We start from the raw sequence: 21,170 nt of genomic DNA, 5'->3' as shown, positions 1-21,170 counted from the left end.
AGAAATTAGCGGACTTTTCACGAAAAGTAAAATCGATGATTTTAACACTTCTTTCAACTTGTTTGGAGAGTACACGAATGTGGACGGCTGGGATGCTGCGCGTAGGTGTACCGTTTTAAGACGTGATGCATGCGTGTTTGCAGGACACCTGTTGGCAGGGGGCGTGGCCTCAGGACACCTGTGGCAGCAAGTGTGCTATGTGCATGTGATGGGGAGGAATAACAGCGATAGCGATATGCTCAAGTGGACTTGAATGAAATCTGGTTGCTTTAGTCGAGATTGATGCTCAAATATATTTCCACAACTTTATTTAAATCCCTGTTGAGGACGATCCCCGTGCATTCCCATGGAAAGTTTGCTACTTTGAAAATTCCCAGAATTTTGCAAACGTGACTGAGGAAATAACGTGCTACAAAACTAGTCGATTGCCATCGTTACATTCCAAAGGAAGACAAAAACATCTCCAGAGACATCTGTAGATGTTTAGACTCTGGAAGTGGTAGGAAGGCAGATTGAAAAACAAAGAGAATAACAAGTGACGCAGTGGAGTGAGATGTAGCAGGACTGGCTGTGGGGTCAAGCACACGCATTCCGTTTTGGACCCACACACTGCTACTTTTCTCATCAAAGACACGCTGTTAGAACTCCAGGTTGAAGCTTGTGGACATTTGCACGCTTGGAAAATACACAAACTCATCTTTGCTGCAGGGACACTGAAGTCAGCCTCCAACATTTGGCTGCAGAACTAAATGTTCATGTCATCAGCACGGGATGAAATTTCCACTTGTCCTCATATGACTGTATATAACCCCCCACCCCCCACCCCGCCCTCCATCCTTCTCTGGGTTCTTCATTCCTCTAATTGCTCTGAAGCATTTTGGCCTCTGCGCTGTCGGCTTTCTGTCAAAAAGTCCAAAAGAACATTCTGACTCATCACTCATCCACCTCTGGCCTGTAGCGCATTCTCTCTCTCTCTCACACACACACACACACACACGCAGCATTACATGCTCTGTCTTACACCTCCCCCGCACCACAGCCAAATCTCCTGGCAGGCAGCGGCGTTCACACTGGATGGGCAGTGGACTGTAAGTGGACAGAGGTGGATTTGGTCGGACAGGGTGGCGTTCTGCTGATGGCGGCACACAAACACAGAGGACGAGTTAGAAAAACACCATTACTTGTGTCGTAACATTCAGTTCACTCAGCGGTCACATCATATTATCGTATTTGTTCATCAGAAATAATTGACATCAGTGTTTTTAAAATGTGACGGCATAGTTCGTCACATGAGGACATACACACTCACACGTACACACACACACACACGACTTATTCATGTATACAAAGAAAAATAAGGGTCATGTTTGCTAATTAGAATGAAACGTCATCTGTATTTTAATGTTTTAACATCCTGAGGAGGTGAAAGCCTGCGTGTCATAAAGCGCTGTATGCGATACAAGTGTTCTGCGCATAATGTGTGGTGTGTGTTGTGTGTGTGTCTGTGTGTGATACAGCAGGGAAATGCTGAACAGGACAGAGGCTCTGCCAGTCCAAGTCCCACCAGGACTCGGTCTCTCTGCCCTCAACCAGCAGAGGAAGGACGGGCTGCTGTGTGACGTCACGCTGGTGGCCGGCGAGCAGAAGTTCCACGCCCACAAAGCCATCCTGGCAGCATGCAGCGATTACTTCCGAGTGAGTCCAGGACCCAATTGCACTCGATCAAAGTGACATACACCTATTTAGGGTGTGATGTGATGTTCTTTTCTTGCCTTTCTGAAAGTTGTTTCTGACTTTGGATGCTGCCACAAATCACCAAGGAGAAACTATTTAGAAAGAACATTCTGCCCGTACCTGTTCAGGTTCACACGCAGTTTATGTATAAAATGAGGGCGGACCAGTGTTGGAATGGTGTCAGTGAGGGTGATGGAAGCTGTGAAATTAAAGCTCTGATTTGTGGTTGGTCGCGAGCTCGGGAATAAACAGTATGTTCAACAGAAAGAGAATGAATGACAAAGTATTTATTTACGATCAGATCATTATTCAAAGACAACCACAGTGCTCTACAGAATAAATACAGGCAATTAAATTAAATACAAATGAAATGAATCAATAGACATAAAGAAGTAGTATAGAACAGTACAATAAAATAAAAGTTCTTGTTCCATCGTTTTAGGAGCCACAACAGCAAACACACTCTGCGAGCTCACACCCCCTTCATGTCTCTGGTTGCTAATCGTCACCCAGGTGTGTTGTTTGTTTAGTGTGTTGTTTTTGTGTGTCGAGACCCCACAAAGATGAATCAGAGCCCTTCTGAGGAGCAGATCTTGCATTGAGTGTTTGCTTTTCCCGTCCAGTCGAAGGTTTGGAGAGATGAATCGCTCAGGGGAGAGTGAACCAGAGAGATTTGATTCCAGTCTCTGAGCAGATTAGGAAGCAGAAATGAATCCCTCTTGAAAATGAGAGGCAGATTACGGTTCCCAAAGGTTCCCTGGGATTATTCCTTCTGTGTGAGCGTGTGTAAGTTATTTTTACTTCTTTCTGCAGGCAGTGGAGTCATTGCTTTTGTCTTTTTTGTTCTGTGCCCGTTGCGCCGTTCCTTCACGTCATCGTTAGTTTGTCATCTGACCCCGTGGGCGGGGTTTAATTCACCTCATTAACTGAGCGGAGGAAGGCTTCATGTGTCATGACAGCGACCGTCTTTCTTTCACACGTCGCTCAGACGTTAGATGACGACCGGCTCTCACCAGATGAAGTGTGAGCTGCTCACTCGCCTCCTCTGTTACTAAGCGCTGTAGTAAAAGCACTTGATAGTAGCAGCAACAAATAAAAACTACTCTCACCACTGTTTTACTTGCGATTTAATCAATTTCCACGCATTCGGGGGAGAATAATTGTTGGTTATAGAAGTTGGTGGAACTTATCTAGATTTTCTCCTGTTGTTGTTCTAAAGTTTGACATTGTCACTGTGACACAAAGTTGATTGTGAATTTGGACTGCTGGGATGCCAAGGGGGTGCTAGCTAGGGGGCGCTAGCTAAATCTTGCCTGGGACACCAAATCGGTCAGGGGCTTGCACTGCTCGCGCACACACACACGCAAACACGCACACACACGCCACACTAGGGAAACCAGCGCAGAAACTTAGGAAACCTATTTTTTCACATTGACTTGTTAGTAAGGGAAACATACTCTTTATTTTATACTTTGATTGGATTTATAGTTGTAATACTTTTTGATATTTGACATTTTACTGTTTTAATATTTTAAATAATACAATAAATTTGTATTTCAGGTTTTAATTTGTTTTAATTTGCTTTTTTGCCTTGTTTTAATGTTTTTTTTTCTGTAGCGCTATGTATTGTATAAAAATGGTGCCATACAAATAAAGTGATAGATAGATAGATAGATAGATAGATAGATAATGGATAGATAGATAGATAGATAGATAGATAGATAGATGATAGATAGATAGATAGATAGATAGATAGATAGATAGATAGATAGATAGATAGATAGACAGACAGACACTGATGTGTACAGATTTTATTACCAACATACAACATACGATTGACATTGTTTACATTCTGTTCAAAGATAAAAGCAGGTAAAGCCGAGGTATACAGTACATGTTATATTATTATTATGACTGTTGCTCCCTAGTTTTTTTTACATACAGACATGGGGCAGTGTCATACCTTCTTATCAAAGAAGAAGGCTGCAAGGACGAACAAGTAGGACAAACAGGCAGGACAAACTGCAGCGGAGGCCGGTAGGATTAGGCAGATCCCTCCCTGGCTCTGAAGATGAAAGCCGGTTGTCAGAGGGACGACTTGAACGACGTGAATGCAACATTTTCAAAGGCGGCAGACTTGTCCTGGTTTCTATCACATACAAGACTGTAAATACAGTATTTACACGTAAAAAAGGATTTAACCCGACTATTCCAGTACTCGGCTGGTTGCGAGCGACGTCGTCTGTCATCAAGCTGAGGCACACAGACGTCGGGCCGACCACAGCGCCTCTGCAGCACCATGACAACCGATTGCAGCAAATAGGTCTGTGGCTGCCGTGGCGTCTCTGTGCTGGATCTATATCCCATAAGTCAGTGGCGCTGTCTGCCACCACCGGCTCTCCCTGAGCACCTCCACCAAGGTCAGAGGCGCCGGTGCTGGAGGCAGACAGGACACAGACACTTTCCCCATCTGCAGTGTCGAGCAGGAACCGGTTCACTGGAACAGCGTTACGTGATTTAATCACAGAATGAACACAACCGTAATCGGTTACAGGACGTGACTCACATGGGACATGAAAATACAGATACTCATGGAAATATCAGAATTTCTGTTACATCAGAATATTTTTCTTCTTACTTAAAACAAAACCAATAATGAGTAAATACATAATTAAAAAGCAAAATATTAACTCAGAAGATACTATTACTACTACTATACTAGTACTACTACTACTACTAATAATAATAATAATACATTTCTGCTAAAACAGTCTATATGTTTAATAATATTATTTTTGTCTGAATGAGTGTGAGAGTGAATGATGATGATTTTAATAATGATTTAAAGAAGTTCACAGTAGTCCAAAGTTCAAACACGGACATGTTAAACAGAGGAATTTGGAATTGGAACCAGTTACATTTCCATCTCACGCACTGGATGTTGTGTGTTGTCATAGTTACCTTGTTCTGGTACTGATGCGTTTGAAACAGTTAGATTTTAAACAAGTTACATCTCCAGAAGAACGTTCCAGCACTGTCCAGACGTTCTTCTTTTGTCCACTGTGTCTGTCTCTTGGTGCTTTCACGCGCTCAGCCGATATCAAACGGCTGGTTTTGCCACAGGACGTCCTGTGCGCAGTGGAGCAGTGGATTTTTAATAAGAGCAGCGGTGAATCAGCACAGAGAGACGATCGGGCCTCAGGTCGACCTCCGTCTCAGCCGTCGCACTGAAGAGCGGCGGTTGATGCCTGGTTGAAGTTCACGTGGAGCACAAATCTGAGTTTTTTTGGGGGATTAAATGTCATTGTCGTGACAGAAAGACATGCTGAGCTGAGTGTCCAGTGGCCAGGGGGACACTGACCTCCACATCAGCTCCTAACACTCCTGCTTGTGTGTTTGAAAAAGCTGCTGACACTGCAAGGACACTGCAGCTAGCATAGCTGCTGATAGCACAGTATGTCGACATGGTTCAGAGTAGGTTCTCATTTGAAGCACATGGAGAACGTGCAGTAGTGGGAAATACATTCCAATACCCCCTCCCTGCCAGTGCTAATTGTATATTTAGTCTAGTTCTTCAGCAGTCCATCGTGGCCACCTTGGACACAGGTTGGTCGTCATGAGCACGTGGAGTGTGCCACAGCAGGACTGCAGACACCACGGCCGCTGCTTTGATTTCACATCGACGTCTGTCTGTGTGTGGTGTGTGTGTGTGTGTGTGTCCTTGCGTGACAGGAGGGGGGAGAACGACGGAGTGGCTGGTTGACACAAAGTACTGATTGTGGCTACTTCCAAGAACTAGAATGTCCCTGGAAAGCTGCAGCACTAGTTTGTGATTAGCTGTGTTTGTTTTCCTCAGCAGCTCCACATTCTCCATCCAGCCCCGTCAATAACCTTCATGACTGTCACATCCTACCGGTGAAAGCGATTCGACAATGTGACACACGTGGGGGGTCCTTCCCCCGCTGACCTGTCGTTTGTCGTTTGTGTCATCAGGCGATGTTCAGCTTATGCATGGTGGAGAGCGAGGCTGATGAAGTGACTCTGCAAGGGGTGACCAGCGTCGATTGAAGCACGCGTTGGACTTCGCCTACACCGGACAGGTGAGTATACACATAATACACATAAAACATGTTTGAGCCACATGAGTGGGATTAACACAACAGGGATTCCTGTCCTTTGCATGCTCTCCCCTGTGTCTGTGTGGGTTCTCTCCGGGTTACTCCAGCAGCATGCTGAGGTCAATTGCCTGTAGGTGTGAATGTGATTGTGAATGTTGGTCTGTCCTTCATGTATTGATCCTTTTCCAAAGTGAATGAAAGTAGTATACTGGTATCTTAGTATTCTTTTCATGCGCTTTGGTCCAGTTTCACAAATGTGAAAATGCATTTTACTGTTCATTGTGCTGCCCCACAATCCACCAGCACGTGTGTGCAGATAATAACTATTGTTTTTCAAAATATACATATCAGTATAGTGCTGTGGTGCGGCCGTAGTGATGGTCCAATAAGCAGCTTACACACTAAGCCAGCAACTTTGTAATTACTCCTAATTGTATTTTCTCCGTGGAGAAATGAGCGGAGTTGCTGGTTTGTCAGGAGAAGTAGGTCAACAGCAGGCGTGCGAGCCGCTGCTTTGGCTGGCTCAGCTCCTGCCTGCCCAGAGGAGCTGAGGGGAGCGTGCTCATCCCCACTCCGTAAATAATCAGCCACTGGAATCCTTCATCCACATGTCCGAGGCCCGCAGGGTGAATGAGGGGCCACGCGTTTTCACGGCACGTCGAGAACACAGCACATTTGTATTTACACGACGTTTAAACCACAAATCCTCCGTTTGTTTCTGGAAAACCGAGCATGGTGGACGTCTCTGCTGGCCTTCAAGCGTCTCATTACGTGTCTGCTGCCTCCAGCAGGTAGAAAGCACAGTAAATGTCCGTGGATTCAAGCGGTCACTCCACTCCCACACGTTATAAAACGGACTTCTGTGTGAAGAGCTCCGACTGCAGCGGGCAAGAGACCGGAGCGTTTTATATTCAGCTGCAGCTACGATGACGGTCGAATTAAAAGAAAGATTGTAGATTGTGGTGATCAGCGGCGATGTTTGACCGTCTAATCTCCGACATGTGGTTCTCTTGAAGATGAAGCCACAGCATCGTGTTTACACATCCTGTTTGTTGTGTAACTAAGTCTGAGCTTTTCGGTGTGTATATATATACATATGTATGTATATATATGTATGTATGTGTAGGTTTTTTGTAGGGGAGTGGAGGTGTGAAGTGGATGAGATGGGTCATCCAGGATCAGTTTTCGTTCCTTCCTTCTCTCTGCAAACAGCAACACGCCTGCAGCACAGAGCAGCTTCAAAGATGCATTCAAGTAGGCTGGGATTAGAACGTATCGCGGGGATCTTTAAAAACCAAGCCAGAGGTGATGAAAGAAATGTGCCGCTCGCAGATGAGAGGAAAAGCGATGAGTCACCGCTGCATCTGTCTGAGTATGCAAAGCTTATGGACGCTCAGAGCAGCGAACTGGATCTCTGCCCTGGAAGCCATGATGGAGGAAATCAGCCCAAACTCGGCAGGCGTTTCTCTTGAATCACAGAAAACATCAAATACAACAAACTGCGACACTGCCTGAAGCCTAACGAGGTTGAATAATGTTTGTATCTATGCAGCTGAGCATGTGATGAGCCAACACGCTGACAAAACTGTTTTCACATTAGTTGCAGTGAAATAGCACGTTAGTTTGTTCCACCAGGATGGAAAAAAGTGCAAAACTGCCTTGTTTAAGCCCAAATGAATTTTGGGCTTAACCGAAGACATTTTTCTCACTTACCACCATTGATGCTGTCACGCCTGTGTAGACAAGTAGGACAGTACTGCTGAGTGGATTAGTAAAGGTTTGTCCAGCGCTCTGAAAGCAGAATAAATGTCGTTTGGACTGGGCGAGTCCACAGAGGTAACAGGAGGTGCTCATTTTATTTATTTCAGTTATTGTATTTGTTTTAATTAAAGGAAGTTATTGTCATGAATTTTTATTTGTATTTCAATTTTAAGTTATTTTTTATTTTAATAATCATAGTAATAATTATTCTATTTGTTATTCCTGTAAGTATTATTATTATTGTTCGCAGTATTTCAAGGCGTATTGGCTAATATAATCAAATGAATAAGGAGCCTTCCAGGAAATGCTGCTTTACACAGATTTATGTTACATCGACTTGGAACAGGAAGCAGGATACAAACAAAATGGACAACCGCAGTTGATGTGAGACTAGATGAGTTTCCATTCTTCCTGTGTCCTCTGGTCAGATTCTGCTGGACCCCGCCGTCATCCAGGACGTCCTGTCGGCAGGCAGCCATCTTCAGCTGCTGGAGCTCCTCAGCCTCTGCTCCCACTACCTCATCCAGGTAGGGGCCGCTCTGCGCCACAGGGTTCTGTTCAGTGGAGAGCTCCTCGTTTGGTCGACGTGTAGAGGTTCAGTGGATCAGTTCTTCACATAGAGAATCAGAACAATAATGAAGTCATGTTCCTTATCAGGTCACTTTGGCAATGTAATTGGTCAAATTCTGGCTTGTTATACATGTAATAGTAGTGTATCTATATCAAAGACTTTATAGAAGTATGTCAAGTATTATGTTTCAGAAGTATTATGTGTCAATCATGAATATGTATATGAGTCATTACGTCTGTCTCCAGTAATGGAACCGATTACAGTTCTGTAATTTGTAATTTAATTACATAACATGTAACTGGTTACTCCCCAACGCCGTTTTTAATTTCTATATTCTATTTACAGCAGTAACAGTAACAAACATCAGTAATGGTGTAAAAGACTTAGACGTTCATAGACTGAGACTCCTGGAAAAATCTTCCCAGACTTATTATTTACACATACATTGATTTTCTACCTATAAAACCCTCAGTAAAACCCTGACTCCCCAATTCACACAGGGATCCTGTATTACGTCACTAACACTGACACTAACACTTCCAGCAGAGGTGACGATAAATACGAGTGACGTCACTTTAAGCAGTTTACCAGATTCCAGCAGCACACTGGATTACCAGAGAGTTCCCCCTCATGCAGCTGTAAATGAATGGGTGGATTCAGGGCTGCTGACCTGCTGAACATTTCTCCTCCACACACATCTCAGCAGATACCAGTCAGCCAGTTAGAGGGAAGAACGAGGCCACGTAGCTGTGTTCTACACACGAGGTCGATGTCTTCGATGCAAAGGCTGCTGCACGTAGTCGTTTGCACCACTACTGTTGTTCGGCAGCAGCTGACAAATACTCATCACTCAGTATCAACTAGTGAACCACAGCGGTAAACTTTGCTCTATTGCGTCATCTGCTGGTGGGAGAAAGTCTCACAGCAAGTCTTGTTATGTTTTGTTTTTTTTTTTCATTTACACAAAAATCATGACAGCAGTGACAGGAGTAAGTATAAACCAGTAGAAAAGAACAAAGACCTAAGATAGACCCAAGGCCAAAAGGAAGTGACATGTACATGAAAAAAACAACATTATTTTTATATTTGTATTGATTTAAATAGATTTAAATAGGCTTAGGGTTAATGTACAAGTGTTGACATACATACAGTAACATGATATATATATATATATATATGTATATATATATATGTTTTTTGTGAAGTGATGTGTGTAAATCCAATGCATCCACTGCTACATGACAGAATCATTGTCAGCATGGGTTGTAGCAGTAGTTCAACCAGCAGGACTCACAGTGGTGTGAAGTCAATGTCAAACTGAAATGAAGATGCTGATTTTTAGAAGTGTAATCTCATCCAGGAAGTGGTTGTCACAACATGTGTATGTCGTGCAGTTGTACCACCAGTAGGTGGCAGTATTATTCCACTCTCATTTTATTTGCTCTCTCCCTCTCTGGATTGTCACCTAAACTAAGAGCTAGAAATGAACTCGGTTAATGAGAATGTGCGACACAGACTCTGTTGTAACTGACTGACAGATGTGAAGTCATGAGCTGAGCTGAAGCAGAGTCTCTTACTTTGTGTGTGTGCGTGTGTGTGCAGGAGCTCAGCAGCGTGAACTACCTGGATCTGTACTGCGTGGCCGACCTGTTCCACCTCCCCACCTTGGAGGAGGCGGTGGTGAGCTTCCTGGTGCAGCACCTGTCCGAGCTGAGCCAGAGTCGGCAGGACGAGGCCCTGCAGCTGCCCTACCGCCTCCTGCGGGAGGCGCTCAAGAGCGACCGCCTCACGTCTCTGAGCGAGGAGGAGATATGGAAGGTACCGGAAGCACGTGTGTGTGTGTGTGTGGATGAAAACAATAATCTCAGCTTGTAAATTGGAGCAAATTGCATCTGTGTGTGTGTGTGTGTGTGTGTGTGTGTCTTTGTCTCTCACACACTCACAAATGGAAAAGTCGATACACAATAAATAACAAATCAAACACCCTCCACACCTCACGTATTGTTTGTTTGTCTTCATGCACAACTGATTGTCACACACACACACACACACACACACACACACACAGACACACACACACACGTATGTCCATATTTGATGAACTGCCAAGGTGTGTGGCGACTGGTGGCAGCGTGGCCGGCGGCGGGTTGGGGGGGTGTGTGTGTGTGTGCCGTTTTGACTGTTCATTCGCACCAATCAGCCCACCCCTCCTTCTCCCCGGATCCCCCGTCTGCCTCTCTCCCCTCCTCGTCTCTGATTAGGCCCTCGGCGGCTCCATCAGGGCCCCAATCCCCCAGCTGTCACTCGGCCGCCGTCTGATTGAAAACAATCAGGCCTCTGATGGCACAATTACCCTGACCCCTTTAACCAGCCAGCGCCGCCATAATCAGTCTGTGATTAGGCTGCTTTGGGCTCCTTCACTTCGCCCAGAAGGTTAATTTGAGCATCAGACAGACGCAAACGCCGAGCGGGGGCCAGCGTCCGCAAAAGGGCGCCAGTGTGTGTGTGTGTGTGTGTGTGTGTGTGTCTCGTGCACGCCAGTACGCCACTGATATAGCTCGGCCGTCAATCATCGTCACTCAGAGTTTTCTGGAGTCTCTGGAAATCCCCCCCCCCCCCCACACACACACACACACACTGTTGCTATCCGTTGCTCTGCCTTCATGTACCCCCCCTTTACCTCTCTCTCTCTCTCTCTCTCTCTCTTTTACTATCTCTTTCTCTCACTCACACACACTTTCCCTTTCAGCACGGGGGGGGGGGGGGGGGGGTTGATTTATTCTGTGCCCTGAGGAAGTTGTGTGATGCAGCGTGACCTTCACAGTCAGCTGCCATCGTGTGCACACACACACACACACACACACACACACACACACACACACACACACACACACACACGCACGCATGCTCACTGTCACTTCAGAGCAATGAGCACAAGCAGGGCGGGGTGTGTATGTGAGTGTGTGTGTATGTGTGTGTGTGTGGTGGGGGGGGTGAAAAGATGCACAGATTCCACAGAAATGACAGAATCCTGACTTGTATGTTTGTTCCAGCCGAAGGAGGAACAGAGTAAAGGACACGATGACGGTTCCAACACATCCTTCACACACAAACACACGAGGACACGTCAGCCGGCCCCAATTTAACAACAACAAAAAAAGGGCCGCTCCGTGCTCAGTCGTTTGTCTGTGGCGCCGATTACGTGAAGAAAAGCACGTTGTGTTTTTATGATAATGCGATCAGCCATCTCGCCCGCATTCACACCCGCTGCAGCTCAATAACCTTCCACAGCTCTCAAGTTCAATTACGTCACGTCAGTTCGCCGCCGTAACACTCAGTGTGTGTGTGTGTGTGTGTGTGTGTGCGCCTGTGGATATTTACACTGTTTATAGTCAATGCTCCTGATTAATAATAATAATAATCCTGGTGTGTGTGTGTGTGTGTGTGCGTGCCCGTCCTCATGTTGTGGGGACATACGTCTGTTTACACCTTCACATTCTAGGGTCTTATGGGGGCGACATTTTAGGCTGAGGACTTGAAGAAAGTGCGTTTGGTCACTGCAGTGTTTCCTTCGTTGTGTATTTGAATCTCGATCCGTTCTATGAAACAAACTCATCGGTAGCATTGACGTGAGGACAACTCTGTAGAGTTTCCCTCATACCAGTGTTAAACTCTGATTTCTGAACAGACCGCTGTTGTTCTGTAGCAGGGGCATGACTGACATCTGACCATGCAGGGCATAGGGGGGGCGCAGGGGGCCCAGGAGCAGAAATGTGATAGGATAGGATAGGCAGGTCATCGACAGGATGAATCTTCAGGAAATGAATGTTACAAGTGTGTGTGTGTTTGTATGTGTGTGTGTGCAGTTCTCTCCTTCACATTTTAATTTTTTTTTAATTTATCCATTGTTTGTTCCTATTTACCTTTGCTAGTTTTTATTTTTTAATTTTTTTAATTTATTGAGTTAGTTTTATTTTGCTTCATTGTTTTTATTTTATTCACCTTCTTGGGCTGAGTGAGTTCGAACAGGGATCGTTGTTGTTGTTTGCAAAGAGCTGATCCCATCTCTCCTCTTTGTCTCGTCTCAGTTGGTCGTCCTGTGGTTGGAACACGACTGCCGCTACCAGTACACCGAAGATCTCCTGCAACACGTCCGCTACGGGCTGATGGACGTCCCCACCTTGCACCACCTGGTCTGCAGCTACCCCCTGGTCCAGTCCAGCCCCACCGTTGCCGCCCTGGTGGAAGAGGCGCTGGTTTACCACCACGCCACCTTCGCTCAGCCCCTGCACCAGTCCGCCCGCACCAGGCCTCGCTTCCAGTCCCTGACCCTTTACATCGCTGGCGGGCGGAAGCGGGAGGTGTCCAGAGTCAAGGAGCTGCGTTACTTCAACCCAGTGGTGCAGGATCAGGTGCGCGTGGCCGGCGGGTCCAACTGGAGCGAGCTGGCGGCCATGCCCACCGGGCGCAGCCACCACTGCGTGTCTGTGATGGGGAACTTCCTGTTTGTTGTGGGCGGGGAGGTGGAGCACACCACCAGCAGGACGTGTGCGGTGAGGACTGCCTGTCGGTACGACCCCAGAGGTAACCGCTGGACTGAGATCGCCCCCATGAAGGCGTGCCGAGAACACTTCTTCCTGGGAGCGCTGGGTCAGTACCTGTACGCGGTGGGCGGCAGGAACGAGCTGAGGCAGGTGCTGCCGTCGGTGGAGCGCTACTGTCCCAAGAAGAACAAATGGATGTTTGTCCAGCCCTTTGACCGCTCGCTGTCCTGTCACGCAGGATGTGTGGCCGAAAACCTGCTGTGGGTCTCAGGTGACGACGCACACGTTAACACACGTTAACACACGTTAACACACGTTAACACACCAGAAACACACTGGAAAGGCGTTTGCTGGTGACGCAGCGTTTGTGATTGTGTCTCACAGGCGGGGTGACAAACACCGCTCAGTACCAGAACCGGCTGATGGTGTATGACCCAGAGCAGGTAACCATGACAACACCCACCATCCAGTGTCTTTGGAGATGTAACTAAGTTCATTGTTTCAGATGTAACAGTAGTGTAACTATTTCAATGACTTGATCAAAGCAACGTTTTCTAAATGTTGAATGAACATTGTCAGTTGTTTCATGTGTCACTTAAAATCACTTAAAATCAACATCAGCGTCAATTAACATTATCAGCATTCATTCACACACTCAACCAGGACAAAAACAATATTATGAAATACACGTTTTTTGCAGAAATTGTTCAGCTGTGATTAAAAAGGTAATCATGAATATTTTTAGTCATTGAATTCAACCGTTTGTGATGTGACTGGTTACGGTTCCTGTTTATCTTGTAATTGTAATTGTTCACTAAACGTTGATTGAGCTGCTGCTGAATTTACCCTCAAATCACAGATGTGGCGTCGCAGTCGACAGTAACAAAGTCAAAGAAGTTACACATTTGTCTCCTGCACTACAACTGATTACAGTTTAGGTTTATTTCCTCATTAAATTACCTAACCAGTTACCCACACACACTTACCAGTGAATGTATAAATCCAATAATCATACAACTGACCGACGACGTCCCTGGATAGAATAAATGAATGCAAAAGAAATTCCTCAGAGATTTATGTCTGGACCCGGCAGTTCCACTCAGTCGTACGCAGCATTTTAGAAGCTTTTTTTAAATTTTGTAAGTGTTAGAGGTAACGCCGTATTGACCAGTTAGTGGAGCATTTAGCAGCTAACGAGGCAGATATCCTCAGGAGGGGGCTGACGCAGCAGACAGGCGATTAAAGTTTAGATGATGTCCCGTTGCGTTATTATCTGGCTGTAAGACGATGTAACACACACTGCCTTCAATGATGAAACCAAAAACCCACCCAGCCCTTGTGGCACGAAACACCAGAGAGATGAAACCAATAAAGGAGAAAAAAAGGACTAAAATAAATAGATAATATACATAAAATCAGTTGAAAAGTAATAATAAAAAAACTAGGGAAGGTAAATACAATTAAAAAAAACAGACCAAGTAAATAATGCTGAAATGAGGAAAAATAAATAGAACAATAAAATACAATACCAAAATAAAAAATGGAAGAAAAACGGCCTGTAAAATATGATTAAACTGAAATCAATCAGTCAATAGGTCTTGAGTTTTGGTCAAAGTGTGGAAACTGTGCGTCTCTCAAACGTCCACAGTAAAAACAGCTGCTGGTCGGAGGGTCGTGTGGCAGTCGGCACCCGTCGGACCGACAGACCGAACCGAACAGAACCCGAGTGGGGGTTCTGTCAGTAGTTGATCTTTATTAGGCGCACGTGAAGTGCGTCAGTGTGGAATAATGGATCTTTGCAGAACATGATGCATTGTGATGGATTACACAGCAGGCAGCGCTCAACAATCTGCTAATTGGTTTTCACACCATATGGAAATTAACGGAAACCAATTTCATCCTGAAAATATCCACGTAAAACAGTGTTTCTGGAGGATTCTTTAAATGGGATAAAACGGAGACAATCACACATCTATGTTTCAATCTTTGTATCCTAAGAACAACGGATGGAGAAAAGACACTCAGAATCAATATCTGTGTTTGTTTTTGGGCAGAAGATTTAATGAAACCTCATTGTCAACTCTGTAATATTAGCACACAGCTCACGGCAGAGGAGTGTGTGTGTGTGTGTGTGTGAGTGTGTGTGTGTGTGTGTGTGTGTGTGTGTGTGTGTGTGTGTGTGTGTGTGTGTGTGTGTGTGTGTGAGAGCCAGCTGTTAAAGACGCCTGGATCGCTCAGTAAAGCTTTATATGGAACTGCGGCGTTTCGGCGGCGTCGTGTGTGTATGTGTATGTGTGTGTGTGTGTGTGTGTGTGTGTGTGTGTGTGTGTGCGTGCGTGCGTGCGAGGTGCACGTCCATATGGGTCTAACGTTTGTACGCGTCGGCGAGGAGGCGAGGGAACGGAGGCACGGAAGAAAGAGGGCGTCTCATTTGTATTCATCATGAATCTACATTCACCTGCCAGAGCAAAAGCACCCCCCCCCCACCACACACACACACACACACACACACACACACTCTACCCTCAACAGATGGCCACCCGTCAGCTCCCAGCACACACACACACACACAGAGGAAGCCTGGACACACTCTGAAATGAGCAGGGCTTCTACTTGTGTGTGTGAAACATATGATTAGAAATGGGGAGGGAAGTCATTAGTCGTCCTCGTACTCCAGTGTCACGTTATTTATCCAGCGCTGAGCATACATCAATTGCCCATCCACGGATATGTTTAAATATTAATCTTCTTCATCCTCCCTCCCCTCCCTCCCTCCCTCCGCCCCTCCGCCCGTCAGGACCGGTGGTTAGCTCGCAGTCCCATGTTGCAGAGGCGGGTGTATCATGTCATGGCGGCGGTGAGGAGGCAGCTCTACGTGCTCGGGGGGAATGACCTGGACTACAACAACGACCGCATCCTGGTGCGCCACATCGACTCCTACAACATGGACGTGGACCAGTGGACGCGCTGCTCCTTCAGCCTGCTCACAGGTGACGCCGCCGCGAGCGGGCTGTACGACAGTACACACACCACGACACGTCACACCATCCAAGTTAGAACGGACTAGTCGCCCCCCCCCCCCCCCCAGCTCCGAGCGATGAGCACCCGTCTGAACCGGTGGGTTTTTCGTCGAGCTGTTGCCGTGGCAACACAAGCCCACTTTGGAGGGGGGGGGGGGGGGCAAACTGAGACGTATTGATGTTGGAGGACGGTCTCAGATACAAATGACTTTTCAGAGTGATGAGACTGATTACAAGGACAACCAGGAGTACTAGTTACCGTCCAGTGCCAAATGGAAACCAAGACAGACCCAACCCAAAAGTATCAAGTCTCAAGAGGTGTGTGTGTGTGTGTGTGTGTGTGTCTCCAGCCCAGCCAAGTCTGTAGGTGAATACACACAGAATACCCAGGATACATAGGACCACATCCACATGTACCAAAACAATTTTCTCCGTTTTCCTTTTCTTCCTATCAAGAATCTTTGCATCCAAATGGATCCTTGAAAATGCAGACAGGCTGTAGTTCATCCTCCAGGCCTGTAGGTGGTGCTGAAATTCACCAACAGCAGCGACGAAGAGACGGTGGAGCGTCACTTCCTCGCAAAACCGAGGAAAATGTGATTTTTGACAAAGCAAAGTGAGCGGAAAATGATGCTGATCTTGTCGGAGTTACTGCGGTAACAAGACGTGCTCACCCTGAGACACAGACACCTGAAGTAAACAAAGAAAACAATTCCTTGTTCTTCTGTCAAACTCAGAGTTTCAAGCATTTGATTTATTTTGTATATCAAGGGGCCTGAACATGGTGTCAGTTGTTTGAATGCACAAGGGTTAAATTAGAAACAGCAAAATACTAAAAAAAACAATAATACGTAATGGTGAACGGAGCATTTAGCAGCTAAAGATGCAGATATTTCCCTCAGGAGTTGTCGCCGTGATCCTCCTCTCGTTCCATTAAAAACAGAACTATGACGCCTCCCTGCTGCTGGAGAGAAGGACGACGATGATGATGAATGATGAATGAACATGTGGATTCACGTTGCATCTTCGGCCTCTGGTCCCGTGGCTAAATTGTCAGCTGCAGGATTTAGTCACATCCCCTGGTTTCATGTGATCTTCTCTCATGACGTCGTCTTCTCTCGGATCCTTTGTGTCAGTGGAGTCTGTGAAAGTTGTGGACAAAGTCACAGAGAAGTGAGAGCAGCAGCTCCCCCCTGACTGCGAGAACACACCCTCCTCCCTGTTCCTCCCCCATTCCTCTCCTGTTCCTCCTGTGTTTCTCCCCCATTCCTCCCCCATTCCTTTCCTGTTCCTCTCCCGTTCCTCTCCTGTTCCTCTCCTGTTCCTCCTCTGTTCCTCCTCCGTTCCTCTCCTGTTCCTCCCCCATTCCTCCCCCATTCCTCTCCCGTTCCTCCCCTGTTCCTCTCCTGTTCCTCCTCTTTTCTTCTCCTGTTCCTCCTCCGTTCCTCTCCCGTTCCTCTCCTGTTCCTCTCCTGTTCCTCCTCTGTTCCTCCCCCGTTCCTCTCCTGTTCCTCCTCTGTTCCTCCCCCGTTCCTCTCCTGTTCCTCCTCTGTTTCTCCCCCATTCCTCCCCCGTTCCTCTCCCGTTCCTCCCCCGTTCCTCTCCTGTTCCTCCTCTGTTCCTCCCCCATTCCTCTCCTGTTCCTCCTCCGTTCCTCTCCTGTTCCTCCTCTTTTCTTCTCCTGTTCCTCCTCTGTTCCTCTCCCGTTCCTCTCCTGTTCCTCCTCTGTTCCTCCCCCATTCCTCTCCTGTTCCTCCTCTGTTCCTCCCCCATTCCTCTCCTGTTCCTCCTCTGTTCCTCCCCCATTCCTCTCCTGTTCCTCCTCCGTTCCTCTCCTGTTCTTCCTCTTTTCTTCTCCTGTTCCTCCTCTTTTCTTCTCCTATTCCTCTCCTGTTCCTTCCCCGTTCCTCCTCCGTTCCTCTCCTGTTCCTCCTCTGTTCCTCCCCCGTTCCTCTCCTGTTCCTCTCCTGTTCCTCTCCTGTTCCTCCTCTGTTCCTCCCCCATTCCTCTCCTGTTCCTCCTCTGTTCCTCCCCCGTTCCTCTCCTGTTCCTCTCTTGTTCCTCCTGTGTTTCTCCCCCATTCCTCCCCCATTCCTCTCCCGTTCCTCCCCTGTTCCTCTCCTGTTCCTCCTCTTTTCTTCTCCTGTTCCTCCTCCGTTCCTCTCCCGTTCCTCTCCTGTTCCTCTCCTGTTCCTCCTCTGTTCCTCCCCCGTTCCTCTCCTGTTCCTCCTCTGTTCCTCCCCCATTCCTCTCCTGTTCCTTCTGTGTTTCTCCCCCATTCCTCCCCCGTTCCTCTCCCGTTCCTCCCCCGTTCCTCTCCCGTTCCTCTCCTGTTCCTCCCCCGTTCCTCTCCTGTTCCTCTCCTGTTCCTCCTCTGTTCCTCCCCCGTTCCTCTCCCGTTCCTCCCCCATTCCTCCCCCGTTCCTCTCCTGTTCCTCTCCCGTTCCTCCCCCATTCCTCTCCTGTTCCTCCTCCATTCCTCTCCTGTTCCTCCTCCGTTCCTCTCCTGTTCCTCCTCTTTTCTTCTCCTGTTCCTCCTCCGTTCCTCTCCCGTTCCTCTCCTGTTCCTCTCCTGTTCCTCCTCTGTTCCTCCCCCGTTCCTCTCCTGTTCCTCCTCTGTTCCTCCCCCATTCCTCTCCTGTTCCTCCTGTGTTTCTCCCCCATTCCTCCCCCGTTCCTCTCCCGTTCCTCTCCTGTTCCTCCTCTGTTCCTCCCCCGTTCCTCTCCTGTTCCTCTCCTGTTCCTCCTCTGTTCCTCCCCCGTTCCTCCCCCGTTCCTCCCCCATTCCTCCCCCATTCCTCCCCCATTCCTCTCCCGTTCCTCCCCTGTTCCTCTCCTGTTCCTCCTCTTTTCTTCTCCTGTTCCTCCTCCGTTCCTCTCCCGTTCCTCTCCTGTTCCTCTCCTGTTCCCCTCTGTTCCTCCCCCATTCCTCCCCTGTTCCTCTCCCGTTCCTCTCCTGTTCCTCTCCTGTTCCTCCTCTGTTCCTCCCCCATTCCTCTCCTGTTCCCCTCTGTTCCTCCCCCATTCCTCTCCTGTTCCTCTCCTGTTCCTCCTCTTTTCTTCTCCTGTTCCTCCCCCATTCCTCTCCTGTTCCTCTCCCGTTCCTCTCCCGTTCCTCTCCTGTTCCTCCTCTGTTCCTCCCCCATTCCTCTCCTGTTCCCCTCTGTTCCTCCCCCATTCCTCCCCTGTTCCTCCTCCGTTCCTCCCCACCTGTGACCTGTCTCTCTCCATTTATCTCTCGTTGGCTCCTGGGGGAGCGTGCCTGTCATATTGTCAGGATGCCCTCTGCTTCTCTGTCTGGCATGTTGAGGCATCGTGTCGACTGTGTCCTCCGCAGGTCAGAACGAGTCGGGCGTGGCGGTGCACGACGACCGGATCTATGTGGTTGGAGGTTACTCCATTTGGACCAACGAGCCTCTGGCATGTATTCAGGTGAGAGATGAATCTCACACACACACACACACACACACACACACACACACACACACACACACACACACACACACACACACAGTGAAGTGAGCCGATCAACTGCAGCAGCATGAGATGTTCCACCAGTCAGACCTCCGATATCTCCAGATCGCAGTGAGAAGTTGTACTGAAAGTGTTTCTAGACAAAGAATGTTCACGTGGACATTTGATTATCGTGGCGCCTCTGACGTGTTGGATGCTGCGATTTCATTATATTTGGATTTGACAACTGATGCAGATTTCAAACGGCACCTTGTTCATTTCTACATTTCTGGTTCAGACTGTTTGCATTTCGCTGCTTCTTTTTTATTTTTGTTATTTTGCTCTGTGCTGTCACTTTTGTAACTGATTACATGTGGTAGATTATAGGGTTCCTGATCTTATCTTCAGGTGTCAGTGAACATCATCTATGTGAATGAAGAATATCTCTTTTGATTGACAGTTGGGTTTTATTATTACAATAAAAAGAGGGGTTGTTGCTTTTTAGATACTTAATGTGTTCATATGTACAGTTTTAACACACACACACACACACAGACACACACACACACACAGCCCCCAAATGAAAACTAATTAATTAGTAAAAAGGACTCGAGGTAGAGATGTAAATTATTCAACATGTGAAGTTCAATCCGAGGATTGACAGAATGTGTGTTTTGTGTGTTTTATTATTTACCCTCTGTACTGATGCATTCCGTGTTGTGTATGTCAGGATGGTTCTTACAAACCATAATGGACAGTGACGCTTTGTGTCAAACCAGTAAACATCCAAACATCTCTTTGTTTATCATCTCTGTATCAGCCTTTACAAAGGTGGAACGTAGTTCATCAATGACTTGACGGGGTTTCAGGTGCTGGATCTGAGCAGAGAGGGAAAGGAGGAGGTGTTCTACGGGCCGACGCTGCCGTTCGCCTCCAACGGGATCGCAGCCTGTTTCCTCCCCGCGCCCTACTTCACCTGCCCCAACCTCCAGACGCTCCAGGTGCCCCATCACAGGATAGGAGCTGTCTGAACCAAACACGATGAGGAGGACAAAGGGCTGACATCTGCTGAAATGATTCGGAGTGAACCTGGAGCCTGACGACCATCACAGGAGGTTTCTGCAGTTAGTCACCATGGAAACGTCTGAGGAACCTGTTGTGTTTCTCCACCTGCTGCCATCCAGTGTGTTGAACTGTTCCCAGAGGAACCAGACAGACTTCATGCCAACAGCCAGTGGACGATGCATCAAGCAAAAGAACTGAAGCATCCATGAAAGCTTGAAAACTGTTTAATTATACCTGCTCATGGACTTAATCACCATCAAATGTAAAAAAAAAACAAAACAAAAAAAACCCCTCTCTCTCTTGGAATCACAGACTCATCCTCACATCATCGCAGCAGTGACATGCCACTGAGTGTGTGTGTGTGTGTGTGTGTGAGATATTTTTATTACGCTCAGGACTGAAGACTGTTTATGTGCGACAAACACTTACAGAATATTGCTCACTGCTCATCTCCAAAGTGTGTAAGAAAAAAGTATAAATAACAAGAGAACATGGTCCCTGCATTTCCCGACTACGACAGTGTTTAACAAAGTACATGAGTTTTAAAGTTTTTAAAATAAACAATACCTGCAGAGTACTTTACTGTATAAAGATGTCAGCTGCTGCAGAGAGAAAGTTATTTATATTATAGAGCAGCAGAATGGAATGAACTCAAATCTAACTCCTATTCTCTACAGCCACAGGACTGGGGGCACAGCGGTAGGTCGGCGGTAGGTCAGCTGTAGGTCAGCAGTTGGTCAGCTGTAGGTCAGCAGTTGTCAGCTGTAGGTCAGCTGTAGGTCAGCAGTTGTCAGCTGTAGGTCAGCAGTTGTCAGCTGTAGGTCATCAGTTGTCAGCAGTTGGTCAGCTGTAGGTCAGCAGTTGGTCAGCTGTAGGTCAGCAGTTGGTCAGCTGTAGGTCAGCA

The 21,170-nt window shown here is 47.1% G+C and overlaps 1 protein-coding gene across 1 annotated transcript; it reads left to right on the top strand.

Moving 5' to 3' along the window:
* Positions 1–1,537: 1,537 nt before the first annotated feature.
* LOC144741965 (kelch-like protein 32) lies at positions 1,538–20,232 on the top strand. The gene is given in 10 exon segments (XM_078624457.1): positions 1,538–1,695; positions 5,728–5,794; positions 5,797–5,834; positions 8,042–8,140; positions 9,787–10,002; positions 12,273–12,999; positions 13,113–13,171; positions 15,526–15,718; positions 19,086–19,180; positions 20,071–20,232. Coding segments are annotated over 9 exon segments (1,653 nt in total). The 5' UTR covers positions 1,538–1,695; positions 5,728–5,730.
* The last annotated feature ends 938 nt before the right edge of the window (positions 20,233–21,170 follow it).

This window comes from Lampetra planeri, unplaced genomic scaffold, assembly GCF_965212315.1.
Source record: "Lampetra planeri unplaced genomic scaffold, kcLamPlan1.2.h2 scaffold_789, whole genome shotgun sequence".
NCBI lineage: Eukaryota > Metazoa > Chordata > Hyperoartia > Petromyzontiformes > Petromyzontidae > Lampetra > Lampetra planeri.
The sequence above is the reverse complement of the archived record's forward strand: the minus strand, read 5'-3'. Positions and strand labels throughout refer to the sequence as shown.